At 43.1% G+C, this 19,195-nt stretch overlaps 1 protein-coding gene across 3 annotated transcripts; it reads left to right on the top strand.

Moving 5' to 3' along the window:
• The first annotated feature begins 475 nt into the window (after nt 1-475).
• Nucleotides 476-16,989, top strand: CD180 (CD180 molecule). Of its 3 annotated transcripts, XM_033179748.1 has the most exons (4): nt 476-742; nt 4,957-5,104; nt 12,931-13,097; nt 14,377-16,989. In XM_033179748.1, exons 3-4 carry the CDS (start codon nt 13,069-13,071, stop codon nt 16,103-16,105), a joined length of 1,758 nt encoding a protein of 585 aa, XP_033035639.1. In that variant the 5' UTR covers nt 476-742; nt 4,957-5,104; nt 12,931-13,068; the 3' UTR covers nt 16,106-16,989. The 3 variants fall into 3 exon arrangements, with proteins under 3 accessions (XP_033035639.1, XP_033035638.1, XP_033035640.1); XM_033179747.1 differs by lacking the exon at nt 4,957-5,104; XM_033179749.1 differs by lacking the exons at nt 4,957-5,104; nt 12,931-13,097.
• Nucleotides 16,990-19,195: the final 2,206 nt, after the last annotated feature.

Below are 19,195 nucleotides of genomic sequence, written 5' to 3'. Positions count from 1 at the left end.
TTCCTCCTATACGAAGACCAGAGGTGGGGATGGACAAGGTGGCCAAGGCAGCAGCTGAGGCTCAACGAGCAGATATACTCTCAAGCCTGCTCCCTCCTGCTCCAGTTCCCAGCTCAGCAGGTGCCACTGAAGGGCTCATTTCTTCAATCTGCCCCCACAGAGTGCTCTGCCTTTCCATGTTCTCCGACACCTCTTCTATTCACTCACCTAGGACAACTAAGAAAGTGGCCTCCTTGGTGAGTAGAGCTTCCACAGCCTCTCTTGGGGAAAAGGACCAGAAGCTGTTGGAGCTGGCCAAATACTTGAAGTTGGCATAAAGTCAATTGGAACCATCACAATGAAAGTCTGTGTGATCAGCCCAAAAGGACTGCACAACTGATTCATGTTCAGTGCCAGGAAATACAATGGGCCGTTCTGGGGCTGGGTCCTCAGTTATTTTTGGCAAAGATGGGTGGTATGCAAAAGGGACTTCCTTTTTTTTTTCAGCACAGAGCTACCGAATGCTGAGCAGTCAACAGTGTTTCTTGTTCCAAGATCACCCTTCTGAGTACCTCTCTGGCTGCCAAATTGCCAGGGCCTTCATAGTTTGATTCCATTTCTCAGCTCCAAGCATTGGGTAAACCCACCAAGCTAGGATTGCACCAGTTCTGTGATGGCATTTGACGTCAGCTGCTTCTTTTGGATGGTGCTGTTTTCTGCTGGCTGTAAAGTCATCACCTCCTTGGATCAGATGTGCATCGAGGTGAGTCCAAACTGTTTGTCTTCATGCAGATTAAACTGAAAATTTTGAGATTTAGCATGCAGTTCAATCTGAGCCTTGGCATCCCATTATCCAGGGTCTTTAAAAAGGAAATGAGGTATATGTATAATTTTTTCATTATTGTGAGAAAGGTGCCAAAGAACTCAGCCAGGGGATCATATGGTGGCATCTTAATAGGAAGCAACGAGAATTTTTCTCCTCTTCAAACAATTCCACCCAAATAATCCCAAGTGGGTCATAAGATATTAATAGGGTCTCTGTGCACAAAGCAGACCCCTAAACCTGCCTCAGCCTTGGGGAGCTGTTGGTTTAACATCCCCACGCTCACATGGCCACTAGCCCAATGAGTCCTTTGGTCTCCTGGCTCTCAGGGTGAGAATTAGTAAAGACAGGCCTGTGCCAGGTTTTTGAGCATTGAAAAGATCACTCTGAATGAGTCTGGCTTTCTCCTCGACTTGGACAGCCCTCCATCTGTTTTACTAACCCACAGGAGGAAAATCTGAGAATAGAGCCAAATTGCACCTTCTGTTTTGGACCATAGCAATATTTATCAACCTGTGGGAAGTTCTGGAGGGGGTGGTGAGAGAGAAAGGAGAAGGACCTCCGTCTCTTGCCATCCTCTGAAATTCTTCAAACTTCCTCCCGCTTTCTCTGACCCCACAAGTGTCCAATACCACATGGTCTGTCAGACAAGGGCTACATACAGGAGGGACCGTGAGTCTGGGTGGCTTGGTGAGCTGCTGGTCTGGGTTGAGGTTAAAAGAAGAGTAAGAGCCATGGTTGGGCACAGTGGCTCAGCCCTGTAATCCCAGCACTTTGGGAGTCCGAGTGGGGTGGATCACGAGGTCAGGAGATCAAGACCATCCTGGCTAACACAGTGAAACTCCGTCTCTACTAAAAACACAAAAAATTAGCCGGGCGTGGTGGCAGGCGCCTGTAGCTCGCAGTGAGCTGAGATCACGCCACAGCACTCCAGCTTGGGCGACAGAGCGAGACTCCGTCTAAAAAAAAAAAAAGAAGAAGAAGAAGAGAGCCAGGAGTAGCCAGATGTGGAGGTGCCCTGGGGCAGGACTAGAAGGAGGCCAGAGGATCAGAAGAGCAGAGCAAAGCCAGCGCTGGGGTAAGGCTCAGAGCTGGGTGAGCAGAGCCTTGTTAGTCTGGCATTAGGATGGAATTAGCAGCAGGCCAAGAGGAGGCATCATGGCCATGAGAAATGAAGGCTGGGAAGGTGCGTGTTGGTTAGATTGGGCTGTCATAACAAATGCCACAGACTGGCCAGGGTGTGGTGGCTCACACCTATAATCCCAGCACTTTGGGAGGCCAAGGTTGGTGGATGCCTTGAGACTGGGAGTTCAAGACCAGCCAGGGCAACATGGCAAAACCCCATCTGTACTAAAAATACAAATATTAGCTGGGCGTTGTGGCAGATGCCTGTAATCCCAACTACTTGGGAGGCTGAGGCAGGAGAATCACTCAAACCCAGGAGGCAGAGGTTGCAGTGAGCCGTGATTGTGCCACTGCACTCCAGCCTGAGTCACAGAGCAAGACTCTGTCTCAAAACAAACAAACAAATACACCAAAAAACAAAAACAAACCAAAAAACCCGAATACCACAGACTAGGTGACTTAAACAGGAGAAATTGTCTCACAGTTTTGGACGCTGGAATTTCAAGATCAAGGTGTTGGCAGAGTTTGCTTCTTCTGCATCCTTGCTCCCTGGCATGCAGATGGCCATCTCCTCTCTTTGTCCTCTCACTGCCTTTCCTGTGTGCATGAGCGTCCCTGGTGTGTTTTTGTTTGTTCAAATTTCCTCATCTTTTAAGGTCTCCAGTCAGATTGGATTAGGGCCCACCTATATGAGCTCAGCTTCCCTTAATGACCTCTTTAAAGGCCATGTCTCTAAATACAGTCACATTCTGAGGTCCTGGAGATTAGGATTTCAACATGAATTTGGTGGTGGGGGAGAGAAAATTCAGCTCATAACAGAAGAGGAAGAGTAAGACGTTTCTATCAGCCCCAGAAGGCTGTCCCCTCATCCTTCAGGTTGGAAGGTCTGTAATTGCCAACAAGTTCTTCCTGCCCACTGCACAGACAAAATCAATCCACTGAGACTATGGCACTGAAGTAAAGAAAGTTTAATTGATGCGAGACTGGCCATGCCAGGTGGGAGACAGAGCTATTACTCAAATCAATCACTCCAAAGTTTTGGAGATTAGGAGTTTCAAGGATAGTTTGGTGGGCAGGGCACACGGGAATGGCAAATGTTGACTGGTTGGGGAAGAAGTCATAAGGTTTTGGAAAATGGTCCTCAGTTCTGAGTCTACCTCTGGGTGAGGCCACAGGATGGGTTGGGTCAGAAGTCTGAGTGGGGTTAGTCTGATAGATATCTCAAAAAAATCTTAGATTCTGTAACAGTGATGTTATCTATAGGAGCAATTGGGGAAGTCACAAATCTTGTGACCTCTGGCCACATGACTCCTGCACAGTAAGGAGTAACTATGCCAACACCTTAGGCAAATTCAAGCCCCTCTCAAAATCCTAACTGGTGACCTTTCTTTAGCTTTAAAAACGTGCTTTTGTTTTAAGAAGGGTTATTATCATCCTTGCTTTAAGGTTAAACTATAAACTAAATTTGTCCCAAATTCAGCTTGGTCTATACCTAGGAATGACCAAGGAGAAACTGGAGGTTAGAAGTAAGATGGAGTCACCTATGTCATATTTCTCTTGCTGTCATAATTTTGCAAAGGTGGTTTCAGGTCAATGTCATCCAGACCTTTGGGAGGCACGACAAGTGGGTAGGAATGAGGACACCATCCCCTCAGTGATCAGGAACACAGGTTATCACTTCCAGGCAACAGCCTCCGATAGGACAACATCTCCATTTATTTTCAGCTCATTGGGAAGCAGGCTGTTTTAAATGCCCCACTCTTATATACCTACACATTTAACTCTGAAATCCTTGCATCGGGGGAGGCCCCCGAGGCCTTTGGCTGCCTGTTCTGGGGCCTTCAGTGCTATTCATGTCTCAGGAATGGTGTTCAGGGTTCCAGAGCCTGCAAGCCTAGCCCTGTGTGGCAGCAAAGTCTTTCCTTTTTGGATAAGCCAGATGAAACTGAAACCTTCCAATACAACAACCTTCCTGCAGCCCTCCCTCTGAAAGAAGTCTGATTTTAAATGACCTTGTGAACTATTCAATTAGGATCAGATCTGTATTTTCTTTTGTTTCATCTATCATGTGTGAGTTCTCAAGAACAAGACTCTAAGGCTGTTTAGGAAGCTCTTGCTACTGTGTGGATACCAGCGAGGGAGCTGGGGGATGCAAAGACAAATGGAACTTATTCCTGAGAGTCTGGAAATTTCCAGGCTGCTGGCAAGGGATAAAAGGAGGGCTGGCTAAAAGAATAAACTCTTGCCTTTGACTTAAGGGTTTGGCCCTTTTTCAAACGTAAATTACCCCAACTTTACTCACCCTTCCCAGCTGCTTTTGTTTCCTCTTTACTTCTTCCCCCTTCAGGTCATGCGTTGTTAACCACACAGCGTCTGCATGTTCATGTGACCACCATTACCCTATTAAGCCTGTGAACAAAAGTTTTCTGAAGAGGAATTTGAGGAACGAGACTTTATTCCAATGAACAGTTCACAAACTGGGGAGACATGGCCTTTGGCATGTAGCTTTTGTATGGTGCATTCCAGAGAACAAATGAGGAACTTGGCTTCCATAGAGAGAAATTTCCCACTCAGGTTCCCAGTCAGATTCATTTATGCAGCGGAAGGATTCAAACTTGCTTAGTTCTGATCTGTTGGTGCAGCCGGGTCCTGACTGGTTGATAAAGCTGAGCCCTGATTGGTTGGTTCAGATGAGATCTGAACGTTCCAAAATTAAACAGAGATGGAAATTTTCAGAAATTCAGAATAGATGTATGACCTCTAGTCAGCAAGTAGCTTCTTGGCTCAATTTAAAATTTAGGCCCAGTTCGCCACTTGGGATCTGATATAGTTTGGATCTGTGTCCCCGCCCAGATCTCATGTCGAATTGTAATCCCCAGTGGAGGAGGTAGGGCCTGGTGGGAGGCGTGTAGGGGCAGCTCCGTCACAGCTTGGTGCTGTCTTGGTGATAATGAGTTCTCCTGAGATATGGCCATTGAAAAGAGTGACACCTCCCCTGTCATTCTCTTTCTCCTGCTTTCACCATGCAGCGTGCCTGCTCCGCCTCCGCCTTCTGCTATGATTGTGTCTCAGATCCTCCCTAGAAGCCAAGCAGATGCCAGCACCGTGCTTCCTGTAGAGCCTACAGAGCAGTGAGACAATTTAGACCTGTTTTCTTTATAAATTACGCAGTATCAGGTATTTTTTTTCTTTCTGTCTGTCTTTTTTCGATTTTTATTTATTTTTTCATTTTTATTTTTATTTTTTTTTAGACGGACTCTTACTCTGTCACCCAGGCTGGAGTGCAGTGGCCCGATCTTGGCTCACTGCAAGCTCCGCCTCCCGGGTTCACGCCATTCTCCTGCCTCAGCCTCCCGAGCAGCTGGAACTGCAGGTGCCCGCCACCGCGCCCAGCTAATTTTTTTGTAGTTTTAGTAGAGACGGGGTTTCACCGTGCCAGCCAGGGTGGTCTCGATTTCCTGACCTCGTGATCTGCCTGTCTTGGCCTCCCAAAGTGCTGGGATTACAGGCGTGAGCCACTGCGCCCGGCCGGTGCTGGTATTTCTTTATAACAATGCAAGAAAGGCCTAACAAAGGGTTCAGTTTGAAGGATTGGCTGGCTCTTTCAGTTCACATTTGTTTATAAGCCCTAGCCTAAAAATAGTTTTTGTCTGGCTTTGTTTTGAGTTTAATAAACTTTTTGTTGAAGTAAAACATACATACAGAAAAGTTCACAAGTCATAGGTGTGCAGTTAAACGTTTTCACCACGTGAGGACATCCACGTAACTAGCACACAGATCATGATGCAGAACATTCTCAGCACCTCAGAAGCCCTCCTCATCTCATGCCTGCTCCCTGGCACTAGCCCCTGAAACCATCCAATATTCTAGTTTACATCACCAGAAACTGGTTTTGCCTGGTCTTGAACTTTATATACATGGGACCATACAGTGTGTACTCTTTTGTGTCTGGCTTTTTTTTGCTCAACATTAAATTTGTGAGACTTATTGGTGTGTGCAGCAATCATTTGTTCATTTTTATTGCTGAATGTTACTCTGTTGTATTAGTGAGCCACCATTTATTTATCCATTCTGCTGTTAATGGACATTTGCATTGATTCCAATTTTTTGGCTATTATGAATGATGCTGCTTTGGACATTCTTGTCTATGTCTTTAGTAAACAGATGTACAAATGTTTGTTAGGTGTATACCTAGGAGTGGATGTATTTGATCATGGGTAAACATTATGTTCAAACTTTGCCAGTTTTACAAAGTGTTACTATCAGTTTATACTCTGTGGCAATGTGCATAAGTTCTAACTGCTCCACAGCCTCACTAACATTTTGTATTGTTTGTTTTTAAAATGTTAGCAATGCTGATGAGTGGGTGTTGGTACTTCACTGGGAGTTAATTTTTATTTTCCTGGTGAACAATTAAATTGTTCAATTAATCAGTCATTTGCATATTCTTTTTTATGTGCGTGAAATGCCTGTTGAAATGTTTTGCCCATTTTCACATGGGTTGCCTTTTTTTAATTCATTTGTAGGAGTTCTTTATGTAATGTAGATATAATCCTCCATCAGATTGCAAATACCTTCTACCCTGTGGCTTGCCTTTCCACTCTCCTAATGGTATCATTTGCTGAACCAAAGCTCTTTTTTCTGAGATGGAGTCTCACTCTGTCGCCCAGGCTGGAGTGCAATGGTGCAATCTTGGCTCACTGCAAGCTCCGCCTCCCAGGGTTACGCCATTCTCCTGCCTCAGCCTCCCAAGTAGCTGGGACTACAGGCACCCTCCACCATGCCTGGCTAATTTTTTGTATTTTTAGTAGAGATGGGGTTTCACTGTGTTAGCCAGGATGATCTCAACCTCCTGACCTCCTGATCTGCCTGCCTCGACCTCCCAAAGTGCTGGGATTACAGGTGTGAGCCACCGCACTTGGCCCCAAAGTTCTTAATTTTAATATACCTCAACTTATTTTTTTTCCCTGTATTTTCAGTACATTTCTGTCCTGTTTAAGAAATCTTTGCCTACCTCAAGACCATGATATTATCCCATGTTTCTTCTAGAAGGTTTATTGCTTTGTATTTATTTTCTATTTCTAGGTTTCACATTTAGATCCATCAGAATTGTTTTGGTTTTTTGCATACAAGTAGGAGTCAAGATTAATTTTTAAAGAAAACTTTTTGTTTGGAAAAATATCCAAACCTACCTACAAGTTCTAAGACTATTACAATGAACACCTATGGTCTACATAGATTATTCCATTATCAAATGCTACGTGTTTTCTCTCTCTCTCTCTGTGAATGTTTGTGTCCCTGTATATGTGTGACTTAAACAAAAATATTAGGACCCATATCAAGTCTTTGGAAGCTGATAACTATGCAAAGAGCAGCTGGAATTCAGTGTTCTGTGATTTCGACTGTGGTATCATTTTAGATGCACTCTTGAAATATTTACTTGAGAATACGGGCATGCCTCCCCTTTAGTGAGCTCAGCTTGGCCATCCTTTTCCCTCAAAACTATGATAGAAGTGAGCCCTTCAGTCCCTAGGTGTGGGATGGGGACTGGTTAGCAGAGCTCTTTTTTGAAAGGAACTCCAAGTTCATAGACACAAGGGGTTCCCAATAGCTTTCGATAGTGATGTGAGGTTGTGATGATCCAGTTAAACACTAACTCTTCTTGTTTAGTGCTGACACACATTATCGCATTAATCCTCACAGTAAACTTGCAAGGTGAAGTTCCTAACCTCAATCTACAGTTGAGGAAAAGGGAGGCTCAGATAACACAGCTTGGTGGTTGAGAGCTAGGATTTGAGCTCAAGCAGTCTGACTTTACAAACAGGAAATAAAGTGCATGCAACTGGAATGCCCTTTGCCTGGAGGAATCAGATTGACAACTAGAAGTTATAAGGATGTGCTCTCTAGGGAGTGTTTGTTTTGTTTTCAGAGGGTAATTGTTGCTCTGGGATTTGACTCAGTCAATTGCTGTCTTGGATGGAGGCATGATTAATGAGGAAGGGTTAGAGGTCAGTGTCCCAGACTTCTCATGCATGGGGGGCTGGCTGCTGTGTGTGTCAAGTGCAGATGAGAAATTCGAAAAGGTGAGAATAAACACTTGAGTGAAATTCAAAGAGTTCTAAATTAGAAAATGTTTCAACACTTGCAAGGAAAGAAAATACAGCGGGATGAGAGGGAGTTAGATATACAGCAGAAGGGAGGAAAATAAGAGCCTGATTGAAAAAATGCAAATGAATACCTAGCGGGAAAAGGGATTGCAAATACAGATGTAGCTCTGGGAGCACAGCTCTGAGACAGAGCTGGAGACAAAGCAGATGACACAGGTCCCAGTGCACAGTGGGTCCCAAGCGAATGCCCCTTGACTTAGAATAGTGATGGACATGATGTCATGAATACCACGTGGCCTTGCCACAGCTCTGCTCACTGTGTGAATTCACATCAAGAAGTCCCGTCTGCAGTGGAGCCAGCAGAAGCAGAGAGGTGAGAAAGGGACTTTGGAAATTGACCACATTTCTAGACTTCTCTAGGAAGAAAAGGCTGGGTTTATGGGAAATGGTCATGTGGAGATCAGAGAAACTGCAATGGTAGTGGGTGTCTGCCCGGAAAAGGTAACAGAAGCACATGGTCCTGGCGGTGGCCATGCTGTCTGCCGGGGCCCAGTGTTCCTTCTCTGCATCTTGTCCTTTGACTCTCTGTTGCATTACCATTCTACTGTTCTGGGACCCTGGCTATCAGATCTCATGCTCAAAAAGTTTCATTTGAATATTGATAGGGAGAATGACACACCCTTACTAATGCAATATTTCTACCAAAAATGTATAACCAGGGTCAAATCATGAGGAACACATAAACCCATAACTGGGACATTCTATAAAATATGAGCCTGCATTCTTCGAAAGGCATTCATGTCATGAAAGACAAAGGCTGAGGAACTGTCTCAGATTAAAGGAGTCTAAGGAGATGCAACAACTAAATGTAATGTGTGATCCTGGATTGGAAAAACAAAAATTACCGTAAAGAACAATAATGGGACAATTGTCAAAATTTGGATCTAGACAGTACGTTGGATAATAACATTGTATCAATGTTAAATATCTTGAATTTCATAATGGCACTGTAGTCATATAATATCCTTGATTTTAGGATATATAAACCTTGGTGTTTAGGGTTTAAGGGTCATGATGTCAGTAGTGTACTCTCAATCAAAAAGAATGTGAATAATAGTGTGTGTGTGTGCATGCGTGTGTGTACTTTCTGTCTTAAAAAATTACAATAGTCTGAAAACAATCTAATGCTTCCTAGATAATTCCAGAGCATGTGGTGCTTTGGTGCCTCTATCATTGTGGCCATTTTGATGATACAATTGTAATTATACAAGCTATAAGGGAAGGGCTACGTGTATGCTGAGCCCTAGACATTCTCTAAAATGTATTTGGTTTCTAAATTCTCTTATCAGTTGTATTTCTTGTCACTTGCCTCTTTCTCCTAAAAATCAAAGGCACAGGATCTATTGCCATTTCCACCTAACCAGAGATGATTCAATATTATGGCACAGGCTCATGGTGGCCTTCTTGATCCTCTTGGTAGCGTCATCCACTCATTATCAGTTTTTCACTGGGTTGAAACCAAGCTACTTCATTTACCTGCTTTCTATTTTCAAGGAGCTCACTCAGGCCACTGGTTTAGTAGAACTCCTCCTGGATGCTCAATCTTCTGCATCACATTAGTGCAGTAAAGTGCTTAGTAAAGCACACAAAAGGCTGAGGCACAGAATAATTTAGGTATCATGGGCACTTACATATTCAGGAGAAGGAGGGAAATGATAGCATTGAGCCTTTTGCTGTAGGGCCAGAATAGAGTGAGACAAACTGAGGAAGTCCCTTTTCTCCAACCGTATGTGACATCAGTTATGCCAAAGGAGACCAGAAAAGAAAAATGTCTCCTCTAAGCTGATCAGCACCTTTGCAACTATTGGGGCAGCAGCTGCACATGCATATTCTCTCTGGGTCGTCCATATTCATGGGCACCGAGGATAGGTCTGGCAACACGTGGTTTTTTTCCCCACCAGTCAGCTAAATCTAAGTTTTAAACGCAAAGTGTGCATTTCAAGAACATTATGTGGATTTGTGGCAGTGCCTGGAGGACTTTCGGTCTATAAAATGAAGAATAAATTACAAGGACATATAAATAAAGCATTTTCATCAGTGACAGTCATAATGTTGTCACAATATCGAAGACAACTGGTGACTTTCTGTGATGAGCATGTTCTGTGGCTACAAAAAAGTGCATCACTAAACAGAAATTGGAATGAAAGAAAATGAGGTTATAATGGTGACATCTCAAGAGCCTCCTGCTTCAGAGCAAAGCAGGATGTGTGCAGTTCTGTTTCCCACTAAGCAGATCTGTTTGTAACTCAGCATGAGAAAAGCCACTGATCTGGAGTCCGTACCAGAGTAGATCTTTTCCAGGCCAGGGAAGTCTCAGTGGGGCTTCTAGTGAGCCCATATGTGTCAGGGAAAGGCAGGGGCTGGAAGGTTGAATTAACTCACCTGGAGCCTGAGATGATCTGAGAGCTGGCGCAAGGTCCTGGGATGTCCTTGTTCTTGTGCCCCCAAGGTCACTGTCTTAGTTGGTTTCCTGCTGCTATCACAGAATGTCACAGCCTGGGTAATTGGTATAGAAAAGTAATTTATTTCTCATAGCTGGGAGCTGGGAAGCCCACGAGCCTGGCTGTGGTATCTGGTGAGGGCCTTCTTGCTGCATGATTCCATGGAGGAAGGTGAAAGCAAGCATGTGGACAGAGCAAATGGAGGCCTAACTACCCCCCCCCCTTTTTTTTTGAGACGAAGTCTCACTCTGTGGCCAGGCTGGAGTGCAGTGGCACGATCTTGGCTCACTGCAACCTCCAACTCCCTGGTTCAAGTGATTTTCCTGCCTCAGCCTCCCGAGTAACTGGGATTACAGGCATGCGCCACCATGCCCAGCTAATTTTTGTGTTTTTGGTAGAGACGGGTTTTCACCATGTTGGCCAGGATGGTCTCGAACTCCTGACCTTGTGATCTGCCCGCCTCGGCCTCCCAATAACTTACTCCCTTTATCAGGAGTCCAGCCCCGTGATAACTAACCCACTCTGCAATAATAGCATTAATTCATTCATGAGTGTGGAAACTTCATGATCCAATCACCTCCCAAAGGCCTCACTTCTTAGTATTACAATGGCAATTGAGTTTTCAACACATGAACGTTGAAGGACATATTCAAAGCATAGCAGGAACTTTCCCTGGAGATCATTTATATCTTTCCAAGGAGACTGCACAGGCAAAATATACTCCATCAGACTTTCATACCTGCCCTGTCAGACCTTTGTATTTGCCCTACTACCCTTCATCTTAAAGCATTAGCCAGATAAATAATGACCCCACAGTTCTACAGGCTTCTAAACAACCACTTCCCATTTTTTACCTACTTAGTTCAACACATAACTTGTGTTAGGACATAACTGGCAGGCTTCAGAATCCATGACTACCCTGGGGCACAGGATGAGGAACAACCTCACGTGTAGGAACTTATGTGTAGGATCGTGCCCAAAAGCCTACCGTCTGGTATCAGCAGCCTACAAATCCAGAGATCTAAAATTAATTCATACTTCAAGATTGCAAGCCCTCAGGTCTATGCCACCCTGCTAGATTTTTAAGCACTGAGTTAAGAAAAAATGTTAAACATATACAAAAATAGTAACAAAGAACCTAAAAATGAAACAATCATAAGCGTTTGGCCTACTCACTTCATCTCTACATTCCTCTCATCCTTTTTTGCCAGAGTATTGTAAAGCCAATTCCAACATCATGCCGTTTTACTCCTAAATATTTAAATATGCATCTCAAAAGACTAAGAACATTTATTTTACATAACCACAAGTCCACTGTCATTAACAAAATCCAGAATTCCTTAATATCATGGAATTCTGTCCTCATTCAAAGTTCCCTGACAGTCTATAAAATGCCTTTTTGAACTGCTTTATTTGGATCAGGATCTAAATGAGGGCTACTCTATTATTTGATGGTTATGTCTCTTAAGTAAATTTTATATCTCTGTGTCTTTTAACAAGCACTATTTCCTCTCTCATTCTCTCTCTCTCTGTCACACACACACACACACAGAGAGAGAGAGAGAGAGAGATAAAACAAAGTCAGTTGTTCTATAGAATGTCCCACTTAAACTCAACATATCACTTTGAGATGTGAAATTAAACCTAAAATCTTGATGAGTTTCAAGTTTAATTTTTTTCTTGGCAAGAATATTTCATAGACAATGCTGCGTACCTCACATTGTCTCACATCCAAAAGTATGTAATGTTTGATTGTCTGATTTTGGTGATACTTATCTAAGGTTGATTTGTTTGTTTCAAACTGAAATTACACATTTCCATTCAACCAAAATCAAAACTGTAGAACAAAGTGCATTCAGAGAAGTCTTACATCTAGCCCTGCTCTTCTGTCTGGTCTCTTCCCTCTTCTTAAAGGCAATCAGTTGTTGGGTTTTTTTGCATGGTTTGTTTTAACAAATATAAGAAAATTCACACATACCTTTCTTACACAAAAGGCATACTCTGTACATTATACTACATACTGTATACTATATACAATACATATATTGTTCTGCAGTTTGCTTTTTTCACCTTGAAATATATCCTGGATATCACTCCATATCAATATATGGAGTTTTATTTTTTCAGTTTTAAAGGATTCCATTTTGTGAATGTACCATATTTTGTTCAAGTAGTCCTATATTGATGAACAGTCTGTTTATTGTCAATCTTGCTATTACAAAAAAATTACTACAGTTAATAATGTGCATTCATCATCTTGTTTTTGGCAAGTGTATATTTGGTAAAGATTACTAGAAGTACAATTGCTGCTTGGAAGGTAAAACATATATAATTTTGCTAGATAGTCAATCAAATTATTAAGTCTAATATTAATTTACCTTGTTTCTCCAATCAGAAAGAAGCCAACAAAACATATAACTGTGAAAATTTAGGTCTCAGTGAGATCCCTGACACTCTACCAAACACAACAGAATTTTTGGAATTCAGCTTTAATTTTTTGCCTACAATTCACAATAGAACCTTCAACAGACTCATGAATCTTACCTTTTTGGATTTAACTAGGTATGTATCTGAGTTATATGTGTGCTCTTGATATTTTACTTAAGTTAAAGTACAGTATGTGCTCAATTTATTTGCAGGACCTTTTTTGGGGGCCCAGGGACAATCTGCTTATACTACATGTTTACACCTCCCTATGAAATACTTCTGTGTGGGTGAAATGTAATTTAAATAAACATCAACCAATGGAGAGGAAAGTGGATTGCTCTCAAACTAGTTGCAACAACAGTTAGTACAGTATTGTTGTTCTAAAGAATACTGAGCAGTTCTAAAGAATACTGATAGCAAAAATGAAAATAATCTTGTATTAAATCAGATGCCAAACTATGCTGAATTTTGGCATAGTTTATTTTTGGGTAATGACATTTAAGAACAATTTCTAGGAGAAAAGCACACCATCTACTTCCACCCCGCCCCAACAAATTGGAAAATGAGTTCCATTATTTTGTTATAGTGGCAGAACTGGGATTCCACATGCTGAGCCAGTGTTTGAGAACCAGTAGGCAGAAGTATTACAAGAAAACAAGGGAAGAAAATGAAAGGACTATACAGTGTGTGTGTGTGTGTGTGTGTGTGTAAGAGGGGACAGGCTCTGTGTGTACCTTCAGTCTGCACCCCTTGTGGCAGTTCTGCTTCTTCTATTTTGTGCCTCAACTTCAGCTTCTGTGGACAGAATGTCCACATCCATAGTACCGCTTCATCTTTAAAACCAGCACTGTGAGGTTCCATGGTGCATATTATCATCCAACTTATGGTTAGATGAGGAGACCATCTGTGTGTGTGTGTGTGTGTGTGTGTGTGTGTGTGTAATCCAGTATTTTTAGGTGCAATACCAGGATAGTTTTCTCAGATGAAAATACAGAGGTTGAGAAAAGTTGTAACTTGCCCGGAATGACAGATTTTTGTGTATATATATACATGTGTTTTATAGTATATATTATCTATTATGCATTCTATATGACATATTTTGTATTACTTAAAACAGTAAATAATAGTTTGATTTTTGCCCACAATCAAATGACGCGTGGTTCATTAGAATACAGGCACAAACCCCTGAGAGTTCAATCTAAGGGGTGAGATACCCGGAAAAAAATCTAGATTGGAGTGTTCAGAAGTGAGGCTACTCATTAATTCCTTCAATAGGCCATCTGTTGATACTGAAGAAAGTTCTTATGTTTGATTTTGAATGATACAAAAGATGACTTTGTTAATGTGTGTCACTGTAAAGGTTTTTTTTCCTTTTTGCAAATGAATTATTGTTAAATACAATTATCTTTTCAAGGTGCCAGATTAACTGGATACATGAAGACACTTTTCAAAGCCATCATCAATTGAACACACTTGTGTTAACTGGAAATCCCTTGATATTCATGGCAGAAACATCGCTTAATGGGCCCAAGTCACTGAAGCATCTTTTCTTAATCCAAACGGGAATATCCAATCTCGAGTTTATTCCAGTGCACAATCTGGAAAACTTGGAAAGCTTGTATCTTGGAAGCAACCATATTTCCTCCATTAAGTTCCCCAAAGACTTCCCAGCACGGAATCTGAAAGTACTGGATTTTCAGAATAATGCTATACACTACCTCTCTAGAGAAGACATGAGGTCTCTGGAGCAGGCCACCAACTTAAGCCTGAACTTCAATGGCAATAATGTTAAAGGTATCGAGCTTGGGGCTTTTGGTTCAACAGTCTTCCAAAGTTTGAACTTTGGAGGGACTCCAAATTTGTCTGTTATATTCAATGGTCTGCAGAACTCTACTACTCAGTCTCTCTGGTTGGGAACATTTGAGGACATTGATGATGAAGACATTAGTTCAGCCATGCTCAAGGGACTCTGTGAAATGTCTGTTGAGAGCCTCAACCTGCAGAAACACCGCTTCTCTGACTTCTCATCCACCACATTTCAGTGCTTCACCCAAATCCAGGAATTGGATCTGTCAGCAACTCACTTGGAAGGGTTACCGTCTGGGATTAAGGGTCTGAACTTGCTCAAGAAATTAGTTCTCAGTGTAAATCATTTTGACCAATTGTGTCAAATCAATGCTGCCAATTTCCCCTCCCTTACACACCTCTACATCAGAGGCAACGTGAAGAAACTTCACCTCGGTGTTGGCTGTTTGGAGAAACTAGGAAACCTTCAGACACTTGATTTAAGCCATAATGACATAGAGGCTTCTGACTGCTGCAATCTGCAACTCAGAAACCTGTCCCACTTGCAAACCTTAAACCTGAGCCACAATGAGCCTCTTGGTCTCCAGAGTCAGGCATTCAAAGAATGTCCTCGGCTAGAACTCCTGGATTTGGCGTTTACCCGCTTACACATTAATGTTCCCCAAAGTCCCTTCCAAAACCTCCATTTCCTGCAGGTTCTGAATCTCACTTACTGCTTCCTTGATACCAGCAATCAGCATCTTCTAGCAGGCCTACCAGATCTCCGGCATCTCAACTTAAAAGGGAATCACTTTCAAGATGGGACTATCATGAAGACCAACCTACTTCAGACTGTGGGCAGCTTGGAGATTCTGATTTTATCCTCCTGTGGTCTCCTCTCTATAGACCAGCAAGCATTCCACAGCTTGGGAAAAATGAGCCATGTAGACTTAAGCCACAACAGCCTGACATGTGACAGCATTGCTTCTGTTAGTCATTTTAAGGGAATCTACCTCAATCTGGCCGCCAACAGCATTAACATCATCCCACGCCATCTCCTCCCCATCTTGTCCCAGCAGAGCACCATTAATTTCAGTCACAATCCCCTGGACTGCACTTGCTCGAATATTCATTTCTTAACATGGTACAAAGAAAACCTGCACAAACTTGAAGGCTCGGAGGAGACCACGTGTGCAAACCCACCGTCTGTAAGGGGAGTTAAGCTATCTGATGTCAAGCTGTCCTGTGGGATTACAGCCATAGGCATTTTCTTTCTCACAGTATTTTTATTATTGTTCACTATTCTGCTCTTTTTTGCAGTTAAAAACCTTCTCAGGTGGAAATACAGACACATTTAGTGCTGAAGGTTTCCAGAGAAAGCAAATAAATGTGCTTAACAAAATTGCTGTAAGTGAAGGAACTGTCATGTGCTGGTGACCAGACCAGAATTTTTCAGATTGGTCCTGGAGCTGGGCAGGGACTCACTGTGCTTTTCTGAGCTTCTTACTCCTGTGAGTTCCAGAGCTAAATAACCTTCTAGGCAAGTACACCGAACCGACTCAGGCCAGAGGGCCAGATGCTGCAGTGAGAGGCACAGAACCCTTTCCGCATGTGGAAGAGTGGGAGGAAGCAGGGGGAGGGGCTGGACAAGGACTGCCAGCCCCAGAGTCATCCACAGGGAGGCCGTTCCCCTTCTACTCACTGACATCCCTCCCAGCACCCCACACCCCGCCCCTGAAAGGAGATCATCAGCCCCCACAATTTGGCAGAACTGAAGCCAGCCCGCTACCCACCCCAGCTACAGCACTGTGCTTGGGTCTGGGTTCTCAGTAATGTAGCCATTTGGGAAACTTAGTTGGGGGCAAAGTCTCAATGCTTATTTTAAATGAAAAAAGAAAAGCATAATAAATTTAACAGAAAAGGCTGAGAAATGAAACTTGGTATCAAATAGACTCCATTAATCTTCTTAATCCTTAGGTCTGTAAGGTCTCTGTAATGCCCCTAGGGGGTGAATGGCTGTAAAGAAAAGAACCCATCCCCAAGGTTTAGAATTTCTTCCATGTTTGTCTCACTCAGTTCAGAAACCAGGCAGGCAGGCTCTCTCTGCCTATCTGGTGTTCTGGCTCTTAACGTTACAGATCCTAACTTGCAGGTGGGCTGTGATCCAAAATGCTCTTCTCATCTGGTTCTTAGAAGCCTCTTTCCCAGAAGAACTATGAAATAAATAATGGTTTGGTTCTCAGACTAGCCCTTAAAAGCCTGTTTGCTTTGGAGAGCATTTGAAATAGCACATTTACATGAAAATGAGGAAGAAGACATCCCTGCATGCTAGCTGTTGGGAACACAGTAAAGCTGGATTAGTGAGAATTGTTTTCTGTTGAGGCTGGGGATGTCAGTAAAGGTCACACCAGCAATGGACAGTGGCCTGGACCACTGAATGCAGATAGACAAAGAGCAATGTCACGACTTAGACCTAAAGGGCCATACAAACGCAGGCCTTTATCTTCTGAAGTTGATTGCCAGACAAGCTGGGCGGGAGCTCCTGGACTCAAGTGGTGCATTAACAAGGCCTGGATTCTGTTCCATAATCAATTTTAGGGTAGAGATAGAGATGGTAACTTATAGTTATGAAATTCTGATAGGCTAACAAAGTAAAAATGGATCAAACCAATCAGAATACGTTAGCCCTTAAGTTGAGGGCATACTAGTGGGACATCATAACAGAGTGGAAACTTGGGGGTCATCCTCTTTGTCTCTTCACCCCCAGGAAAAGCAGGACAGGCAGGGAACAGCAGTGGGTGAACCTCTTCCCAGCTCAGGGATTTCAGGCCTTCACACTTGCTCTTTCCTTTGCCTGGAAGATGCTGCCATTGACCTCCAAATGGCTTGTTCCTTTATCTCCTTGAGATTTTAGTGCTAATATTTTCTCCTCTCAGGGAGTTCTTCTCTGACCTAGCTAATCCAAAGTAACCTCTATGCCTCACCTGGTTTTATTATCTTTATAATGCTTATCAGTGTTTGGAATTATCTTCTTCATTTGTTTTAATTAGTCTGTCTTGTCTTGTTTCTCCCAAATATAAGCTCTATGAGAGGGTCTTTGCCCAAGGATACCCTAGAACATGCCTGGGACATAGTAACGACTCTCTCTCTCTCTCTCTCTCTCTATATATATATATATGAAACTGAGTCTTGCTCTGTCACCCAGGCTGGAGTGCTACGGTGAGATCTTGGCTCACTCTAACCTCCGCCTCCCAGGTTCCAGCGATTCTCCTGCCTTAGCCTCCTGAGTAGCTGGGATTACAGGCGCCCACCACCACACCTGGCTAATTTTTGTATTTTTAGTAGAGACGGGGTTTTACTGTGTTGGTCAGGCTAGTCTTGAACTCGTGACCTCAAGTGATCTGCCCGCCTTGGCCTCCCAAAGTGCTGGGATTACAGGTGTGAGCCATCGTGCCCAGCCAAGACTCAATGTTTTTAATATGTGCTGATCCCTGAGCCTTTATTAGCTCCTAGTGCTGACACCATGCCCATGCCGCTGACTCTTAGCTCCTGACCTCTCCACAGTTTCCTGGGCCTCCCACATGTTTTTCACTGGCATCTCAAAAGGAAGTTTTTACAAAATGGATTCCCAGGCCTCACCCCCAGATTCTGAGATGCTGTTGGACTAAGGTTGACTCTGGGTTCCCAGTCAAATGATTGTCCATGTAAAATGTGGAAGGTCCACACTGTAAGAATCTAGTCTTAGATAGCACCAACCCATTGAGTCCCTGCATATTCTGTCACACGTAAGCCCTTTCTTGCCTTAGGGATTTAAGCTGCAGATGGGAAATACTAATTGCTGATTTACCAACCCATAGACATACTGCCCTCCATAATATTTAATATGTAACTTGGAAAAACGAAATAATTCTGTAGAAAATCTCTGATGTGAATTGCATCACACTAACGGTGAAAGGGGCCCAAGCCTTAGCAAAGCATAATTGCCCATCCTGCTTTCCCTTCTCAGGCCCGCTCCCTTCCATGCGATGCAGCTTGCTGCTCCATAACTGATCTAAGGCTTTGTGACAGCTGCTCTGTTTTAAGCAACAGTAAATTCACCCCACAAAGTCAGAAAGGGAGCATTTTGATGGCTGCTGTCAATTTTATTGCTTTATCCTGTTTACTAGGATAGAATCTGTAACACGGTGTGTTTATTGGTTTTATGTATTGCATGTTGTTGCTGCCCTGACAAGCTACTCCTATAAAAATGTGTTATTATTGCATGATGTAGCTCAGTGAGCTGACCCTGCATTTCAAAGGGTACTGAAGCAAATAGCATCGAAGTCCATAAAAGCTGACTGGCCTACATCATAAAGGTCTCTCTGTGTGAGCTGCAACTCCTACAATCCAGGAGAGAATTACACCTTTCTCTGTGCCAGCAGCCACTGCTTAGTACAGCACAGCCCTTG

This window comes from Trachypithecus francoisi, unplaced genomic scaffold (assembly GCF_009764315.1).
Source record: "Trachypithecus francoisi isolate TF-2019V2 unplaced genomic scaffold, Tfra_2.0 Lachesis_group2, whole genome shotgun sequence".
Lineage (NCBI taxonomy): Eukaryota > Metazoa > Chordata > Mammalia > Primates > Cercopithecidae > Trachypithecus > Trachypithecus francoisi.
This window is presented reverse-complemented; position numbering and strand designations above follow the sequence as displayed.